The 16,624-nt window shown below is 45.8% G+C and overlaps 1 protein-coding gene across 1 annotated transcript; it reads left to right on the forward strand.

The window, feature by feature from the left end:
- Positions 1–756: 756 nt before the first annotated feature.
- WDR3 (WD repeat domain 3) lies at positions 757–16,586 on the forward strand (the record flags this gene model as incomplete). Its single annotated transcript, XM_010075598.1, has 20 exons — positions 757–966; positions 1,248–1,366; positions 2,899–2,977; positions 3,320–3,415; positions 3,873–3,972; positions 4,999–5,099; positions 5,215–5,312; positions 6,219–6,314; positions 6,638–6,868; positions 7,683–7,776; positions 8,143–8,244; positions 10,612–10,697; positions 11,156–11,291; positions 11,996–12,052; positions 12,734–12,834; positions 12,977–13,088; positions 13,204–13,338; positions 14,835–14,885; positions 15,575–15,640; positions 16,494–16,586. Coding segments are annotated over 20 exons (2,163 nt in total), but the record flags the coding sequence as incomplete, so codon positions are not given.
- Positions 16,587–16,624: the final 38 nt, after the last annotated feature.

Consider the following 16,624-nt stretch of genomic DNA (forward strand, 5'->3'; position numbering starts at 1 on the left):
TGGGCGCGCCCCGGGGGGGGTCTCAGGGGTGTTGGTCCTGTGAGATTTGCCTTCGGTGCCTCAGCTGGGGGCAGCGATCACCGCCCCGGGGGCTGCGAGGCTGTTCCCTGTTGAGCTGGGGACCGGCAGCAGAGCTGTGTGAGAGTTTGGGGTGAAACGGAGATGTCGTGGAGTTCGTGTTTTGGCTGGGGAACTGGACTTCCTAAGTTGTATCCCCGAGGGGCTTTGTGAGCTGTAACTTTAAGGACTTTTCCACATGTTTGAAATCATCCGAAGTGCTACTGTACACTACAAACTGAATTAAGGATTTGCTTTCCAGCCCCTTAGATGGGTGACTGCTGGCCATGCTGTATTGGAGATTTTTTATCATTCTCAAGTTCTTATGCAGTCTGTGGAAAAGCAGCTCTGTCTTACACCTGAAAAAGGCCAAGCAAGATGGGATGGGTCACGAGGAACCTTTCAGACTTTACTCTCAAACAGGGTTCCTTGCTCTTTGGCTCTTAAAATGCAGGGCAGGAATTCAGGCTTCTGGGTTCCGGACGTCGTTCTGCACCAGTTTCCCATGTGATTGTGCAAAATTACTTCCCATTAGCTCCTGTCTGCCTTCTAAATTGGGGCCGGTTACACTGTATTTGGCACAGGAAGATAAAAAATGAACTTCTAAAGCAGCAGAAGCATTCAGTTGGAGGTGGGAGCATCTGGCTCTGGCATGTCACTTATCAACGTTATATGTTTTTTGTCCCCTAAAAATTGCAGGTTCTTATACTTAAGGGTCTCAAGCAGGAGGTCAGTTGCCTCTGCCCCTCCCCAGATGGGTTGCATTTGGCTGTTGGTTATGAAGATGGATCAATCCGTGTCTTCAGCCTCCTAAGTGGAGAAGTAAATATCACTTTCAATGGACACAAGGCGGCAGTTACAACCCTGCAGTATGACCATCTGGGTGGCCGGCTGGTATCTGGCTCAAAGGTGAGGGTTCAACATCTGGAGGACTGCTCTTTCACAGAGATGCTCTGTGGAGAAGGTTGACCTGCCCTAAAATGTTTGGTGTTTTAAGTGGGTTATGTGACCTCTGCGTATAGCCAGAGGATGGTGGTGAGAGGAGTTAGGGCTGCCAGACAGTGATGGGGCTGGGGAGCCCAGGGCTGGGAGGCAGGAGTGGGGTACTAGAAGAGCTGTTAAAGGTGAAGAAGCTTGTGAGGTCAGGAATAGCAAAAGGCAGTCCCTTGAAGGCATTCTGTCTGTTCCAGGATACAGATGTCATCGTGTGGGATGTCATCAATGAGAGCGGTCTTTACCGGCTGAGAGGACACAAGGATGCTGTCACACAAGTCCTTTTCTTGAAGGAAAAGAACCTGCTAGTCACCAGGTGAGCCAGGCTAAGTGAGTGGTTGATCAGGAAAGCAGCCATGATCTTACTTGCAATTTAGACGTCCTAGGTGCTACAGCCATTTGTATTTTTCTTCTCAACTCATGATATCTCAGACCCACTAGCATCTTAGATTATGATTTTGTCACATTCACGTATTTTGTAAGTCTGGTGCCTGAATCCAAATGTGTTAAGAGGAACTGAAATGGCTATCCTGAAAAATAGTGTTTGTGAAAGGGTTTAACTTGCTGGTAAATACAGCAACTTAGAATTACTGTTACAAGGAATAGTGCTAATATGTTTGTTATATATGTAACCATTTTTGCTGTTTTTCTTGAAGAATTAAGGAGACTTACCTTCTGTAAGTGTAATTCACACAGCAACGTTGCTTCCTAGTAAGCTGTAATTAAAGGAATTAACTGAAGGATGATAGATGTTTTTGAATTGGTTTTTAGTTATTCAACACAAGCTGTTTCTTGTGTGTTTTTGTTGTTTCAAATGGAGTTTTGTTGCTTTGGTAGATGATGCCTGTTTGTAATGCAATTTCAAGTCTTTGCAGGTCGGCTTTAGAAATGCTTCTTAATTCTCTCTAGCTAAATTGAGATAAAGAATTAATCTCTTTTTTTTTTTTATTAACAGAGTAGAGATGCAAAGTTTTGCTTTCTTACTTTAGATTGTCTTTTTGCCCAAGCAGCTTACTGCAGTCCTATATGTACAGAATTTTTTGTGACATTTTCATATGTCCAATTTACCTTTGGATCCTATGTAACAAAAGAGATGGATTAACAATAAATGTTAGTTGTAATCAGATTTCTTTTGTCCTGAGGGAGCTTTGTAATGGAACAAGTTTTATATTTTGATTTAGTTGAAATTTATTGAGGAAAATATGCTCTAACAAAGTTGCAAAAAATAAAAAAGTATGAATTGTTGTAGGGTGTACTGAAAAAACCTGTATAAATGTTCAAGTTATTTTTCTCACGTGTTCTTGTAGCATTTGACTAGTATAATATAACCAGAAATTTGTTTCCAAGGAGCTCTAATCCCATGGGGACTTTGAAGGACTGAAACAGCTGTAATTCTCCATGAGGAGAAACAGCTCCAAATCACTGCTCAAAATGAAGGAATCTGCTTTTCTTGTAGCCTGGTCAATGCACAGGCATGGTACAGGTTGAGAATGTGGAGGGTTTTAGAGGCAGCTTTAGAACTGATCAGCACTTTGCGCCTCTTTTCTCATCCTAAGTAAAGAGTATTGTTCTCACCCTAAATAAGTGAGGAAGAGGGCTGTGTGACACAGGGGCTTGCAGCTGAATCCAGAAGAGGAGCCAGTTTTCAGTGACTTGCTAGATATCTTTTGACAGCACCTGTGTATTGCCATACTTTGTCCTTGCATAGCTTGCAAAGTTCAGAGTCTGAGCAGCTGCTCTGTGATATGTTGTGGCATGTTTTAGGTATTTTGTATTTTTACTGCTTTTGTAAGCACATGACCTCTGTCATCTTTCCTCATTTTTGGCACTTTTTCTTCTTTGTTCCAGCGGCAAAGACACATTGGTGAAATGGTGGGATCTGGACACCCAGCACTGTTTCAAAACTCTGGTTGGACACCGTACTGAGGTAAAGAGGATGTGTGGGGAGCTGTTGGGGTAGAAGGACTTTGCATTATATGTCATGGCTCACTTGGTGCTTTCCCTGCTCTCAGGATCTGTAAACCGGCACTGTGATACATTTTGCTCGTAATTAGGCTTTAGAGATGAGCAAATGAGAAACTTCCAAACTTTCCAGGAGCTGTCATCAACATGCAGTGGGTGACAATTCCAATACAGATGTTCCCAGAGGAGGTCCTGGCTAGATCTAGTCTTGGGTTGCCATTGAAATAAATCAATTAAAGATGCTTTGCTGTTGTTGTGATAGTTGAAGGAGGCATAAGCCACTCCCTTACATTGTGCTTTTGGACAGGTTTGGGGAATGGCTTTGATATCTGAAGAGAAGCGTCTAATCACTGGGAGTGCTGACAGTGAGCTGAGGGTGTGGGATATCACTTACATCCAGGAGGTAAGATATTCACTCTGTAACCACTCACCGTCTTGCCCAGCTACTTGTCTTTGGACTAAGATGGGACTAGAACATGTTAAATCTAATTGGTGTTCTTGGAAACAGAGCCAAAGCAATGCCTTTGCTGCCTGAGGGGTCCAGAAGCTGCTCTTGGGATAGACTTTGCTGTTCTCTGTGTTTTGCAAGTACAAGTGAAGCTGCGAGCACTTGCAGAAGAAGGCTTCCAGAGTGTGTCAGACCTTTCTGGCTTATGGCTAGAGAAGCCAGTCTTGTGGGTGGATGATAAGCAGGGGAAGACATGGAGTGTTTGGTGCCTGCAGGCATGCTGGAGGCCACGCCTGTGTTGCAGTGTACGCTAACCACTTGTTCCCCTAGGGAAATTAAGTGTAAGTGAGATAGGAACCAGTGCACTCTTGTGGTTTAAGGTATTCCTTATGGTTTTTTTGTCCATGAACAGGGAAAAGACCCTGATGAGCCAGAATCCAAGAAAAGCAAAGGGTCTTCATCTGGAGCAGAAGAAAACACTGAAGAGGATGAGACCCTAGAGCTGGATGAGCATCCCGAGGAAGTAAGCTCAGTTTTCCATGCTGTCTGTGGGGTGGTGTATCAAACCCCATTTGCATGGTGCTGCTTGCAGAGCCAGCAGGTGTTTGAGAGTCACTCACACATTGCTCCTCTGTACTGGGTTTATAACCCTAGTGTCATATTTAGCCTTTTAGGGAAAATGTGGTAATTCTTGTCTTGCTTCATAACATCTTCCTCAGCAACATCCTCTTCCCCATCTACCTGCAGAACATCAGCGGAAGTGTGTGTGCCAAAACACATACACATGCTATGCTGCACTGAAAGCTTTTACTTTGCCTTCTGTCCAGGGGGACTAGCAAGTGTTTGACAGTGCTAACAGGGCTCTTTCATTGAACTACATGGGAATAAAATAGTTACTAGTAGGTTGGCAGCTGCTGAGTTCAGTGCTGTTGCTCAGCTTTTCAGGTCAGTAGCTGAAGCTGAGAGGTCAGAATAACCATAACAAAGTATAGTGTGAGATTCAGTTGTGGAAAGCCATTCCCACTTGTACTGCTGATGGAGACTTTACTGAATCTGTCTTTCTGGTGGAACTTTCTGGGGTCCTGCTCAGATTTCAGACTGCTTGTAGTTATGGTAGATACCTGGTCTTGTTAAATACCTTTCCAACTTCCTCTCCAAAGGATTTCTCTCCCTTCACCTGGTTAAGAGTCTCTGTTATCACCTTCTCTGCCTCTTCTGACAGCGGAACTGAGCTCTGCTGCCTTTGTAGCATAAAAATTAGTCTCTGACTCTTAAATATGCTATGCTATTTGCCAATAAAGTGAAGTTATTCTTCCACTGAGACTGTCAATCATCATTTTCAGCTAAAATGAAACCAAACATAAGGAAATAAGCCTGAAGCTCACACAAATGCTTGTTTTGTCCTTAGATTATCCTTGCTAGCTGGACTCTGAAGGTTTGTTTCTTGCTCTTGTCCTCTTGACTTCCCCTGCTAGTAGGTTTCGGAGTTTGCTTGAGAAGATCACTTGACCTTTCAGACCAAAGTTCTTCTTCTTTACGCCTTGTGAAGTGCAGCAGAGTTGGATCCATCATGCGGGAAGGGAGAGATCGAGTAGTTACTCTTGCCACAGACCAAACAGGCAAGATTTTGGCTTGCCATGTAAGTAATGGGGAGCTCTGCTATCGAGCTGTGGAGGAGGCTGTTAGAGACCTTGGGTAATTTCTGTAAGGGCCAGGCAGGGCTTTGTGTGCCTTTAACTTTGTTCTGTCTCTAGGGAACAGATGCTGTTCTGGAAGTGTTCTCTGTCCTTTCTGAAGAGGAAGTCCAAAAGAAATTGGAAAAGAAAATGAAGAAAGCAAAGAAAAAAGCCAAGTAAGCAGTCCTTTGGATGTATTTGGATGCTCTATGTGTCTAGAGAAATGTTGGAAAAGCCCTTCAGCAGCATGATACAGTGGTTGAACTCCAAGCTACTGGTCATTCTGTGCTGTTGTATTTTGCGGTCACTGTTCCTGTGCATCCTTGGTGCTTGTTCTGAGCAACAGTGCTCCCAGAGACTAAGGAAATACCTTTCTTTCTGAGTTTTCCTGCAGAAAAAAAAAAATGTGCAAAGGAATGGACATAAAATGGGTTTTCCAGAGCTGCTTACTTCTACCTGACATTTGCATTTACACTGCTTGGTGCATAAAATAAAGCTCTTGATAGGATGTACAGGAATGAGAGTTTAATCTGAGAAGTCAGAGTGACTCTAATACCTCATCTCCTGTTTTACAGCAGGCAGAGATACAGGTGAAAGCTTTATGAGTATTTACTTTGTGTTAAGTGTCTCTCTGGGTATCTTAGCCCTTAACAGGGTGCCTCACAACAGCCCTTAGGGAGAGGTCTGCCTCCAGGGTAGAAACTGAAGTACAGGGCCTGTAAATCTGGAGGTGCATTTTTAGTGATGGCTGAATGGACTTTTGGTGAGCGGTAGGAGATGAGCAGAAGCTGATCTCCCTCTCAAACACAGCTTTGTGTTGTATCCATCTTTGTAACGTGCCTTGTTCAAGTGCTTTGGCTGCAGGGGAGGTTGCCTTTTTTTAGGACAGTTTCTCTCTTTAGTAGTCTGAATACTAGCATGAACTCACCTGTCTCACCCTGTTCTTAAATGTAGTTTGCGCTGCTGGGTAAGAGGGTGGTTGTTTCCAGCAGGCTAAGTGGTTTCCTTGTGTTGTTCTCTGTGTTAGTTTTTTTTGGCTCTGCTTGAGTTACTGACTGTCATCTGTTATCTGACATTTCTAGACAGAACTCTGAAGAGGAGCCTGAAAGGAGTGTGGAGCTGAGCCTGCAGGAGGAGATTCAGCGGGTCACTAACATCAGAGCTTCTTCTAAGATCAAGTGAGTGGAAAGCCTGTTGTAGAGGCTGAGCTGTGATTATGCAGCTACCTGGAGAGAGCTCTGCACAGCTCAGTATAGGGAGGGGCAGAAGTAGTTTCCCCCTCGACAGCTTGGAGCTGGGGAGAGGCCTGCCATGATCTCCTGTCCATTCACACCTCTTCTCTTCCACAAGTGGTCCCCTTCTTGCACACCTCTGTGGTTTAGTGTGCACTTGCTTGTGGTGTGCACTCTGTCTATATTCCTCTTTCTCAGTTGTTCTTGATCCCTCCTACAATTTGTCTTAATGCCTTTGTGTACAGCTCTGATTTTGTCTAATCAAACAGGTCATTTGACTTGATTCTCTCTCCAAAAGGAGAGCTGAAGATCGTGCTGCTGCTCCAGAACAACATCATTGAGTCATACAACCTGAACCTGTCAGCACAAGTCCCACAGGCTGTCCGTGCATCCAGGATAACCATAGGAGGCCACCGCAGTGATGTCAGGACATTGGCTTTTAGCTCTGACAACATTGCTATTCTCTCAGCAGCTGCGGAGTCTGTAAAGATTTGGAACAGGTGAACAGTCCAGTTACGTCAGTCCCTTTGCCCTATGTGTGTCAATCTCCCAGAACTCAGGGTTGCTGTGTTCAGAGAGACAGTGATAAGGAAGAGGGGACAATGGAGAAATATGAAATAGTGAATGAAGTAAACAGAAAACTATTTGACTTCTTTACTTAATAAGGAAACTGAGAAGCTATAGAGCTAAAACTGCATAATTTACTCATGGAGTTTGATGCTGTAAAGCAGCACCGTGGCTAAGTTTAGTGGCAGGTATGGAAAGACAAATCTCTAAACATGAAGGTCATACATAGCAGTCCAGCACAGACTGTATTTGGTTGGTTTTTCTTCCTTTTTAATAAGAGGTACTAACTATTACTCTAAAATAGCTACTGCCTGTTCTTTAGGGAATGTGTGGGTTTCTTGGCATCTTATCTGAAGGATCTAGTATTAGACTGCTCTTTTGATCTAGAGTGTTGTCCCAGTGTTTCCTGAGTGATGCCGATTTCAAGTTCTCTTTCCTCTGAGCGTGCTGTCTTATACTCTGCCCTCCTCTCCTGAACGATAGGAATTGCTGTTTGAGAACAGAAGCTCTGTCCTTGCTCATAACAGCAGTAAGTCCCTATGGTGGACTGTGTAATGGCATGTTTTTGTGGAAAAATGTTCTTAGCAGTAATGCTGGATAACATTTGGGTCATAGGATGGTGGTGGTATATCTTCTGGTCCCAGCTGAAAAGACTGCTGTGGGCAGAGGCCACTCTGGAACATGTCTCACTTCGTGGGCCAGATTTTGTGTGTAGTAAGAGTTTTTGGGCTCTGCCTTTGTCCACAGATCGACCTTGCAGTGCATCAGGACAATGGACTGCGAGTATGCACTCTGCTCACTCTTTGTCCCAGGAGATCGGCAGGTCATCATTGGCACCAAGGTAAATAGTGTCCTTCTGCACTCCAGGCTGCCCAGGTCTGGAAATATGTTATGAAAACGTCATTAAGGCAGCCTTACAGAAAAAGCATTGCACCTTCTGATCTGGAGAACTCTTTTTTTAGGTGTAAAAACCTCTCTGTCAGTCAGGTTCTGCTCTGGTTCCAGGCTCTTCATGTAGTTCTTGGGGCTTCAGCTGGACACCTGAGGAGAGCTTTGGGAAGTCCCTGATGGAGATCAGGAGTTTGGCCATCTAATGAAGCTGGCTGTTTGGGAGATGGGTGGCAGGGGTGCTCCTCTGCTAGGAGCTATCATGTGTTGTGAAGGTGGAGGGGCTGATTCATCCTCTGTGATATATCTTTCTCCCCAGACAGGGAAGCTGCAGCTGTATGACCTGGCTTCTGGAAGTTTGATGGAGACACTTAACGCTCACGATGGGGCAGTGTGGTCCATTGCACTTTCACCAGACCAGGTAACTCAGCCACCCTTCTCAGTATCATCTGTGGCATGTCTTTTCATGTAGCTCCTTCCAATAGTGCTGTTTGCACTACTGACAGGAGCATGGGAACCCCTCATTCTGGGAGATGGAGGATGCAGCTGGTAACGTTTAAGAACTTTAACTGTGGATACATGCACAGCCTGATTAAATATCTTTCCCATTGTGTGGCACGTGGCAGTAAGTCTTTGGGCTAAGTGGGGCAATCCCCATCACATCATCTGGCTTCTGCATGATTGAGAACGCTCGGACTTCCCTGGAGGAGTCTGTGTGTGCAACAATACATACCTTGTGGATGTGTTCCAGCTGTGGAGAGCTTCAGCCCCTTGTAACTTGCTCCAGTGGCTGATTATCCTCCTTGTTAAATTGGCTGCTTGTCTGCTGGATTGAAGATCTCATCAACATAGTGATATTTTTAATTTGTGTTGCACTCTTCTTGAGTGACCAGATCACCCTCCACATCTATCTGATGGTCATTGGGCTGAACTTCTGTCCCTGCAGGATGTGTTTTCCAGGCTCTTTATTGTTCTTGTGGTATTTTTTAAAGTTACTGTAGTCTTTTATTGCTGGTGGCCTGGCATCTGTGTGCACTGTATGATAGGAATTATACCAGTCCCAAATGCACCAGTGCCTTTTGAATCTACGTAAGGACTTAATTAGCTCTTTTGGTGGTAGCTCTGCAGTGAGAATGTGTTTTCAGATAATAATCCACTGGGTCCCCCAAAGCCCATTTTGGGGCCCAGTTTTGCAGAAGGCATATATGTGAGGCTTAGATCCTTGCTTCCTACCATATAGATGAAATGTTTTGGTTCTGTTTGGGCACTCCTTTTCAGATAGATTGAACAGCTCTGACATTATATGGATACATTTAATTGGTTATTTTTCTAGTAATCCATAAAACCTGTAAGCAGCATAGTGTCAAGTTGTTAGGTATTTCTCATTTAAAATAAAGCTTTGAAACCTCTTAGCTGATCTTTAATCCATGGAGTATGTGCTTTGTTGAACTATATTATCGTAGTTTAGTAATGAAAATGTAACACAAGACAGAGGCATGCCTTGCATGAGCAACACTGTTACTATTATCAACTACAGCTTTAATCTTGAGGAAGAGGATAATCCCTGTCAAATTAATTTTCCAGAAGCTTTTTTCTCCATATTCAGTTTACCTACTTTGTTTGATGGAAACTGCAATTACGTGTTAGTTCTGTTGACCATGCTCACAGTTACCAGCCCTCCCTGTTTACTCTGTCTGAATTAGGGCATTACATTAGTTTCTTCCTGGATCTCCTCCAGTATTTGCGAAGTTGTTGAGAATGGACACTGACAATTCAGAGAGTACTTAATTCTGCTCTGTATAAGTCTTGGATTTGGGGGGTCTGAACCATTGATTTATAAATGTCTGATATAGGTAGCTGCCTTTTGGTAGCCTTGTGAGTTTTTGGAGCAGTGTTTCATCACTGTCATGTAATGTGATTATGGTACGTGTCTTTTCCCTGAGCACAACAGATGAGAAATGTTTACTGAACCCATTACTGAGGGTTGCTGCTTAATAGTTCTCATACTTCCCTAAAGAAATGGGTCAGTACTACTGAAAATATTTATTTTTTTGAATGTTCCCATTTTACATGGACACTCTCACTCTATTTGGCCTAATCACCCTGCCTGTAGAAATCTGTTTGTGTCTTTTCCTGGTTTCAGTTTGTCTCCATTACCACAGTTCAGGTTCACGTTGGTTTCTGTCAATTTCCACTTTCTTCCATTTGTTGTGTAAGAAAAATAAGAAAGGCATATGTGGTCATGTTGCGCTAGAAGCTGGAGTGGTTTTTAGTGGAATAAAAAACATAGCAAGTAATAACCTGCCTGAGATTCATTCATCCTACAGATTAAAGCCTATGTGACAGACTTACCTTTGTTCTTAATGTGAAAGGGATAATGTTGAACTGTTCTTCCTTTAGAAGGCTGTGCTTGTGGGGTGCTGGTAAGATGTGTGAGATCTAATAACAGTGAGAGTGTCAACTTGCCTGCAGAACACAAGCACATCATTACCTACAGCTGAGATGACTGCTTTCAGTCCCAAAGTTTCCGTCCATGTCTTGATTTCCATTTGGAGCCTTTGTCTTAGACCTCCTTGACAGAGCTTTTGAAAATTTTCTTGTTGCTCAGCAAATGGGTAATGCATGCTCCAACCAGAGCAAGTGTTCCTGGTGGCATCCACTTAATCATTAATACTGTAGAAACGTGGGACATTTCAAAAACCTCCTTGTGTGTTGACAGCTCCTTGCTGTAGAATTTCTCTGGGTTATAGCAAAACTGGTTTCACAATTTTTTTGTTTTCCCCTGCAGCGTGGCTTTGTGACAGGAGGTGCTGATAAATGTGTCAAGTTTTGGGAGTTTGAGCTTGTGAAGGATGAGAGCAGTGTTCAGAAAAGGTGAGAAAATAAACCCTTCTAGACTACATTCAGCTGCAGTATCCATTGTCACTGACGGATGCTTTGGCCTTTGCTGTGCACTGGAAGAAATGCCCATGACATGTATGTGGAATGTGTGGAGAAGAGTGTGAGCTCAGTGCTGTTTTGTAAAGGTCTCAGCATAGCCAGGGAAGGACACTTGCTGCACATTCTGATCTCTTACTTGTCTGTGAGTTTAGCTTCTAATCACAGGGGTGGGCCTTCAGATTATTAATCAGTAAATTTAGCAGTGAAGTTTATCAGCCTGCAGTGCTGTGCCTATTTCCAGTCCTATCCTGTTCAAGTTGTAATGAGAAATGAGATGCTGCGTGTTAGAATTAACTTGCTTTCCCAGAGTGCAGTGTGGGAGTTGTGTACATACCTCTTCCCAGCTTGTTTGTTTGGGATAACAATTGGTTTTTTCCTCTTCTTGTTGCCAGGCTTTCCATGAAACATGTGCGCATTTTGCAGCTGGATGAAGATGTTCTCTGTGTGCGGTACAGCCCCAAACAGACACTGCTGGCTGTCTCCTTACTGGATTGCACTGTGAAGATTTTCTATGTTGACACACTCAAGGTGCATGACCAAATGGGCTGTGAGGCTGTGCAGGGAGTGATGTAATTGTAGCCTGAAAGATCAGGAATTCATAGGAAAAGTGTCTATTTATTGTGTGACACTAGTAAGAATCAAAGAGAGACCATGCATCCCGCTTCAGGTGCCTGTTTGTTAGCAAACCTGACAGAACCATGGCTGGCCCACACTGGGGAGAAGATACATTTTTCATCTGGGGAGTGTTGTGAACCTGCGGGTGGCAAGGTTCACTCTAAACCCTGTGGACATGGTGGTACTCCAGAGCTGTGAGGCACTGTAAGGGTGTAAGGGATGTGTCACACATGGCATTAAATAGGGCACAGCAAAAGCAGAGCCTGGGGGAGGAGAATCTTCCTTGTGAGCGGAGTGTGGTGGTTTTGCTTGTGTATTAGCATGTGAATGTTAGGGAATGACAGAAGACAGACCAGCATTGACAGGAAGGCAAAGAGAAACAGAGATAAACTCCATAGGCAGTTGTGATTAGCACCAGAGTTTGTTCAGCTTGCTTGGGTGCTTCCACCTTTACCTCAGTTCGGCCATCGTGGCCCTGTTGCTTAACAGTGTTAAGATGAAAGTGGGGCAGTGCTAGAAAGACAGAGCTCCTGAGACAGAGCAGAACTAGCCTGGCTTGAGATTTTTGCACATCTGTACCCAGCATGTCTAACTGAGACACTTTTCTTCTGCTTCAGTTTTTCCTCTCTTTGTATGGACACAAGCTGCCAGTGCTGTGTATGGACATCTCCTATGTAAGTATCGTTAGGGCTGTGTGTTAGGTGGGACTGTGGTGATATGAGACTGTGGTGTTATGGGACTGTGGGAACGTCTACTGGCAGCAAGGCCTCTAGGATAATGCTTTCTTGTCACCTCCTTGCTCCCAACATGATAGGACATGATAGGACACAGCAAGCCCCTCCTTATCCCACAGTCCTGTGCTCACTGGGAGGGGTCATGGGGCAGCAGTCATGACAGAACTGACCAGGGCATTTTGTGAATGAGTGGAAATCCAAATGCTGTTGTGGTTCCCTACAGCCTGCTCTCTGCTAAAGTTACTGTGTGGGAGCAGCCTGAATTCTTTGTTAGTGGGAGCAGAGAGCAGGTGCTGAGGTTGAGCAGCCTGTTCGTTCTTGGGCTGCATCTTCCTCTGGGGTGTCCTTGGAATGGGTCTCATGGGAAGCCAAAAATGTCAAGATATAGTTAAGGTCTTAAATGCCTGCAGAGGTTCAGAAAAGAGCCAGGGTGCTGGCAGTGGGCTGTGCCAGTACCACAAGCATAGGCCACCCTGGTGAGCGGAGGTGAGGGGATCAGGAGGGGATGCTGCAGAAGCAAGGTAACTGCCTACTCAGCACTGCTTAGTGACTGGGTCAGCAGCAATTCCTGATGGGGCTGACAGCCAGCTACCCACACCCTCTCTCTTTGTTGCTCTGTAGGATGGGACTCTAATTGCGACAGGCTCTGCTGACAGGAGTGTGAAGATTTGGGGCTTGGATTTCGGGGACTGTCACCGCTCTCTTTTTGCCCATGATGACAGGTCAGTCAAATCCTGCAGCATCTCTGGGCTGTCTTATCTCCAAGGGGTTGTGATCGAGCAATAACCCTTTTGTCCAGCATAGAATAGGGGGAAGTCTCCAGTGTTCCCCAAGTGAGTGAACTTGAGCCTTTTTCCCTTCCAGTGTGATGTATCTGCAGTTTGTGGCAAAATCCCATCTCTTCTTCACAGCTGGGAAGGACAGCAAGATTAAGCAGTGGGATGCAGATAAATTTGAGCATATCCAGACACTGGAGGTAGGAGGTTTTGGAAACTGTTGAAAGGAATTATTATCCCCACATGAGCAGCACTTCTCTTGCAGGCTGGGAGCTGGGTGGTGTTTATGTCTTACCTCTTCTGTCCTCCTTGCAGGGGCATCACCAGGAGGTGTGGTGTTTGGCACTTAGTCCCAATGGAGACTATGTGGTGTCAGCATCCCATGACAAGTCGCTGCGGCTCTGGGAAAGGACGAGGGAGCCACTTGTTTTGGAAGAGGAGAGGGAGATGGTGAGAGTTGCATCCTTCCTGCCAAAGACAACTTCCAGACCTGTCTTCTCCCCAGCAGGCAGATTTCTCAGTGTTCACTGTGGAAGAGTCTGGCTCTGCACTTGTCAGACTTGCTCATTACTAACCGCAGCCTGGTGTTGAGGTGCCCAGAGCTGACTGGTGTCTTTTGCATGATGGGACTGTTGCCCTGAACTGTCCGGAGACAGCACTGCTGATGTTGCAGGTGCTTGCCTGTTTGTACTGCATTGCAGGTGCCTGGCTAACTTGCTCTCTGCTTTGCGTCTCTCGCTTCCCAGACTTTTCTCTATAGCTGTGGTTTTATACAGGCCTGTTGGCTGCAGTCATTGACGTTCTTTTATTCTCTTGTACTCCTTTCAACTAAAGTATGCTTTGGAGGCAGTTCAGCAGCTGGCTGTTGTGGAGTGATGGAGAGAACTGCTCTTGTAAAATGCAGTTTGTCTTGCTTTCATCTTTTCCAACCATTCTATCTCTGTAGCAGGCCCCAGAGCTCAGGGGTGCTGGAAGAAGCCCCTTCTACTCCATTTGAGCATGTTTTGTGGGGAATCATAGACTCACAGAAGGACTTCAATAGGAAGGAAACTCTGGGGGTCTGTAGTCCAACCCTCCCTGCTCGCTGCAGGATAACCTTAAAGATATATCAGACTGCTCAGAGACTTGTCTTGATACATGAACATCTCCAAGGAAGGAGATTTTCCAGGCTGGCTGAGCACCTGTTCTAGTGCTGAACCACTGTTGGGGTTGGCAGATGCAATTCCCTTGTACAATTTGTAACTCTTGTCTTCTCACTGTATCCCTTAGAGGAGTCTGGTGCTGTATCCTCTTTTTAAAGCAGTTCTCAAACCACAGTGGGTAAGGATGTAGAAACGTGCAGAAGCAAGAGTGGATGAGAAACCTGCAATAATATTTTTTTTTTTATCCCACCCTCTTTGCAGAGAGCTGAGGCACACAGGCAGTATCGTGATGCCCAGTGGTTGGTGTGCTAGGAATGATGGTGGTAAAAGGAGAGACAGAGACAGCTCCTTCTCCAGATGCCAGAAAAGTGTGGCATGAATACACTGGTAGTGAGTTACAAACTGATGGGGGCCCTGTTCACGGGAGAGATGCCGGACAGGAGGCTCTTTCCTCTTGCAGGCTAGGACAACCCTGGGACTTTGCTAGGCTTGGTTCTTCTGTGCTGTGTGTCAGGTGGAAGGTCTGGTGCAGAATTGCAGTTGTCTCTGTCTCAGCTTGGTGGGCTGTCTGAGGGCTGTTCCTGCATCCAGAGCAGAGACCTTGAGTTCTTTCTGTCTGGGAGATTCCAGAGTTCTCCATGGGGCTGGGACCAGGCCATTGTTGATCTCTGCTGATTTGTCCTGGTTTTGCAATGGGCTGCATGAAGCTGCAGGATCCCTTGCTCAACCAGTCTGGAAGGGACTTGTATCCTTGCTTGCTGCCTGCTCACCTGTGTTAATATGTTGTGTTCTCATCCACTATAGCAACGAGAAGCTGAATATGAAGAGAGTGTGGCGAAGGAGGACCAGCCTGTGGTGAGTTGCACCATCTGAGTGTGTCAGTCTGACTGTACAAAGTTTGGAATAACTATTTCTGTAAGAGGCATAGAAGAGGAGTCAGAGAGGACTGATAATTTTCTTGCTTTGAGGAGGTGCAGAGGGGGAAGGTGCTCCTGAAGCTGTGGTTGCCCCATGATGCAGTTAACTCTGGTACTTCCTACAGACACCTTCAGGAGAGTGTGTGGAGCTGGCCAAACTACTACACAGTGCTTGTGGATGCTGAAACCTTGCTGTGCTTTTGCTGTTCCTATCTCCCCAGTTCACATTCACACCAGCTCTGTACCAAGGCTGGGCTGCTTTCGGGCAGCTGCTTCCAGGTCCATGTAGTGCAGGACGGGTGGGGAAGCCTGCTTGCTTTTGCTCAGATGTTTGGGTTGTGTTGCTGATCGTTTTGAAGCTGATCGTTTTGACACCGATCAGATCACTCGGCCTCTGTTGTCAAAACAAGAGCTGTGTTTACCTGCCTCCTAGGGCTCAGTGTTAGCACGGTGCCTCTGTTCCTGACAAAGAGCTGTGCACTTGGGAAGTCCTGTGTTTCCCCAGATAGATGACCAGTTCAGAGAATGGGGCTGATGTTTTTCTTAGTAGGGACTGTGGTAGGATGCAGGGGGTGCCTGTGTGTATCAGCTGCGGAAGGAGGGAGCTGCAAACTCTGCATTTTGTAGGTGGCTGGAGAGACGCAAGGAGAGACTGGGCTGGCAGGAAAGAAGACTATTGAAACCATCAAAGCGGTAAGATTGTGTGGGTCTGCCAGCATTGCTTTGTGTCTTATCGGTCTCTCAAGGAGGGTGCTGTCAGAGGGTTGGAACAGCAGTTTGAAGAGGAGTGACCTGTGCTGTCACAAGGGCAGATCACTTCTGCCTGCAAGAGCAGTGTGTCCTGCTCCATGGCCAAGAAGCAGAGGTCTAGCTCTGGAGAGTCATGCACCAGGAATTATCTCCTCCTGAGATCTCTCCAGGGAATGAGGTGCAGGGTTCCTGTAGCTGCAGCTTTCTCTGCCTGTCACATGTGGGACAGATGGGGCTGCCTTTGCCCTTTGGGGTTTGCAGCCCAAAGGAGCACAAGGTAGCTGAGATGTTCTCTTTGCATCAGGCCTCTCCCCAAAGGGCTACCCAGTCCTGTGGGCATCTGTGGAAGGTGGAAATGTATTGCAGTGCCTGAGGCGGGAGGTGTACCAGGAAGGTGTGGGGGTGGGTAATCTCATGGCCCCAGATTTCAATGGTCTGGTGCACTTGTAAATACAGAGGAAATCCTTAATCTGAATAGTCAAAATGGCCTGACCCTTGTGCCTGAAGGGGGTACTGATTGCTGGGGGTGTAGTTCAATTGTCAAGTCAACAACTGAAGCTGCAGCAGAGTTCCCGGGGCAGTGGGGGGAATATGGATGGTGTTTGACATCTTCAGGACATGACTGTGATGTGCTCAGGGTGGTGGTGCAGTCTGGAGTAGAGGTTACCTTTCTGAGCAACATGTCCTGTGATGCTCTGTGTCAGCCCCTCTACTTCCACCTCCATTTGTCCAGTTGGACTTGAGCTTTGCTTTGGCTTGTCTGGTGTCACTGATGTGCCATTCTTGTGCTGCACAGGCTGAGCGGATCATGGAAGCTATCGAGCTGTACAGGGAAGAGATGGCAAAACTACAGGAACACAAGGCCATATGCAAAGCTGCAGGAAAAGAGGTAAAAGACCTCAGTTTTGCTGGCTGCAGAAGCCTCAC

The sequence above is a fragment of the Pterocles gutturalis genome, unplaced genomic scaffold, assembly GCF_000699245.1.
Source record: "Pterocles gutturalis isolate BGI_N339 unplaced genomic scaffold, ASM69924v1 scaffold38052, whole genome shotgun sequence".
NCBI lineage: Eukaryota > Metazoa > Chordata > Aves > Pterocliformes > Pteroclidae > Pterocles > Pterocles gutturalis.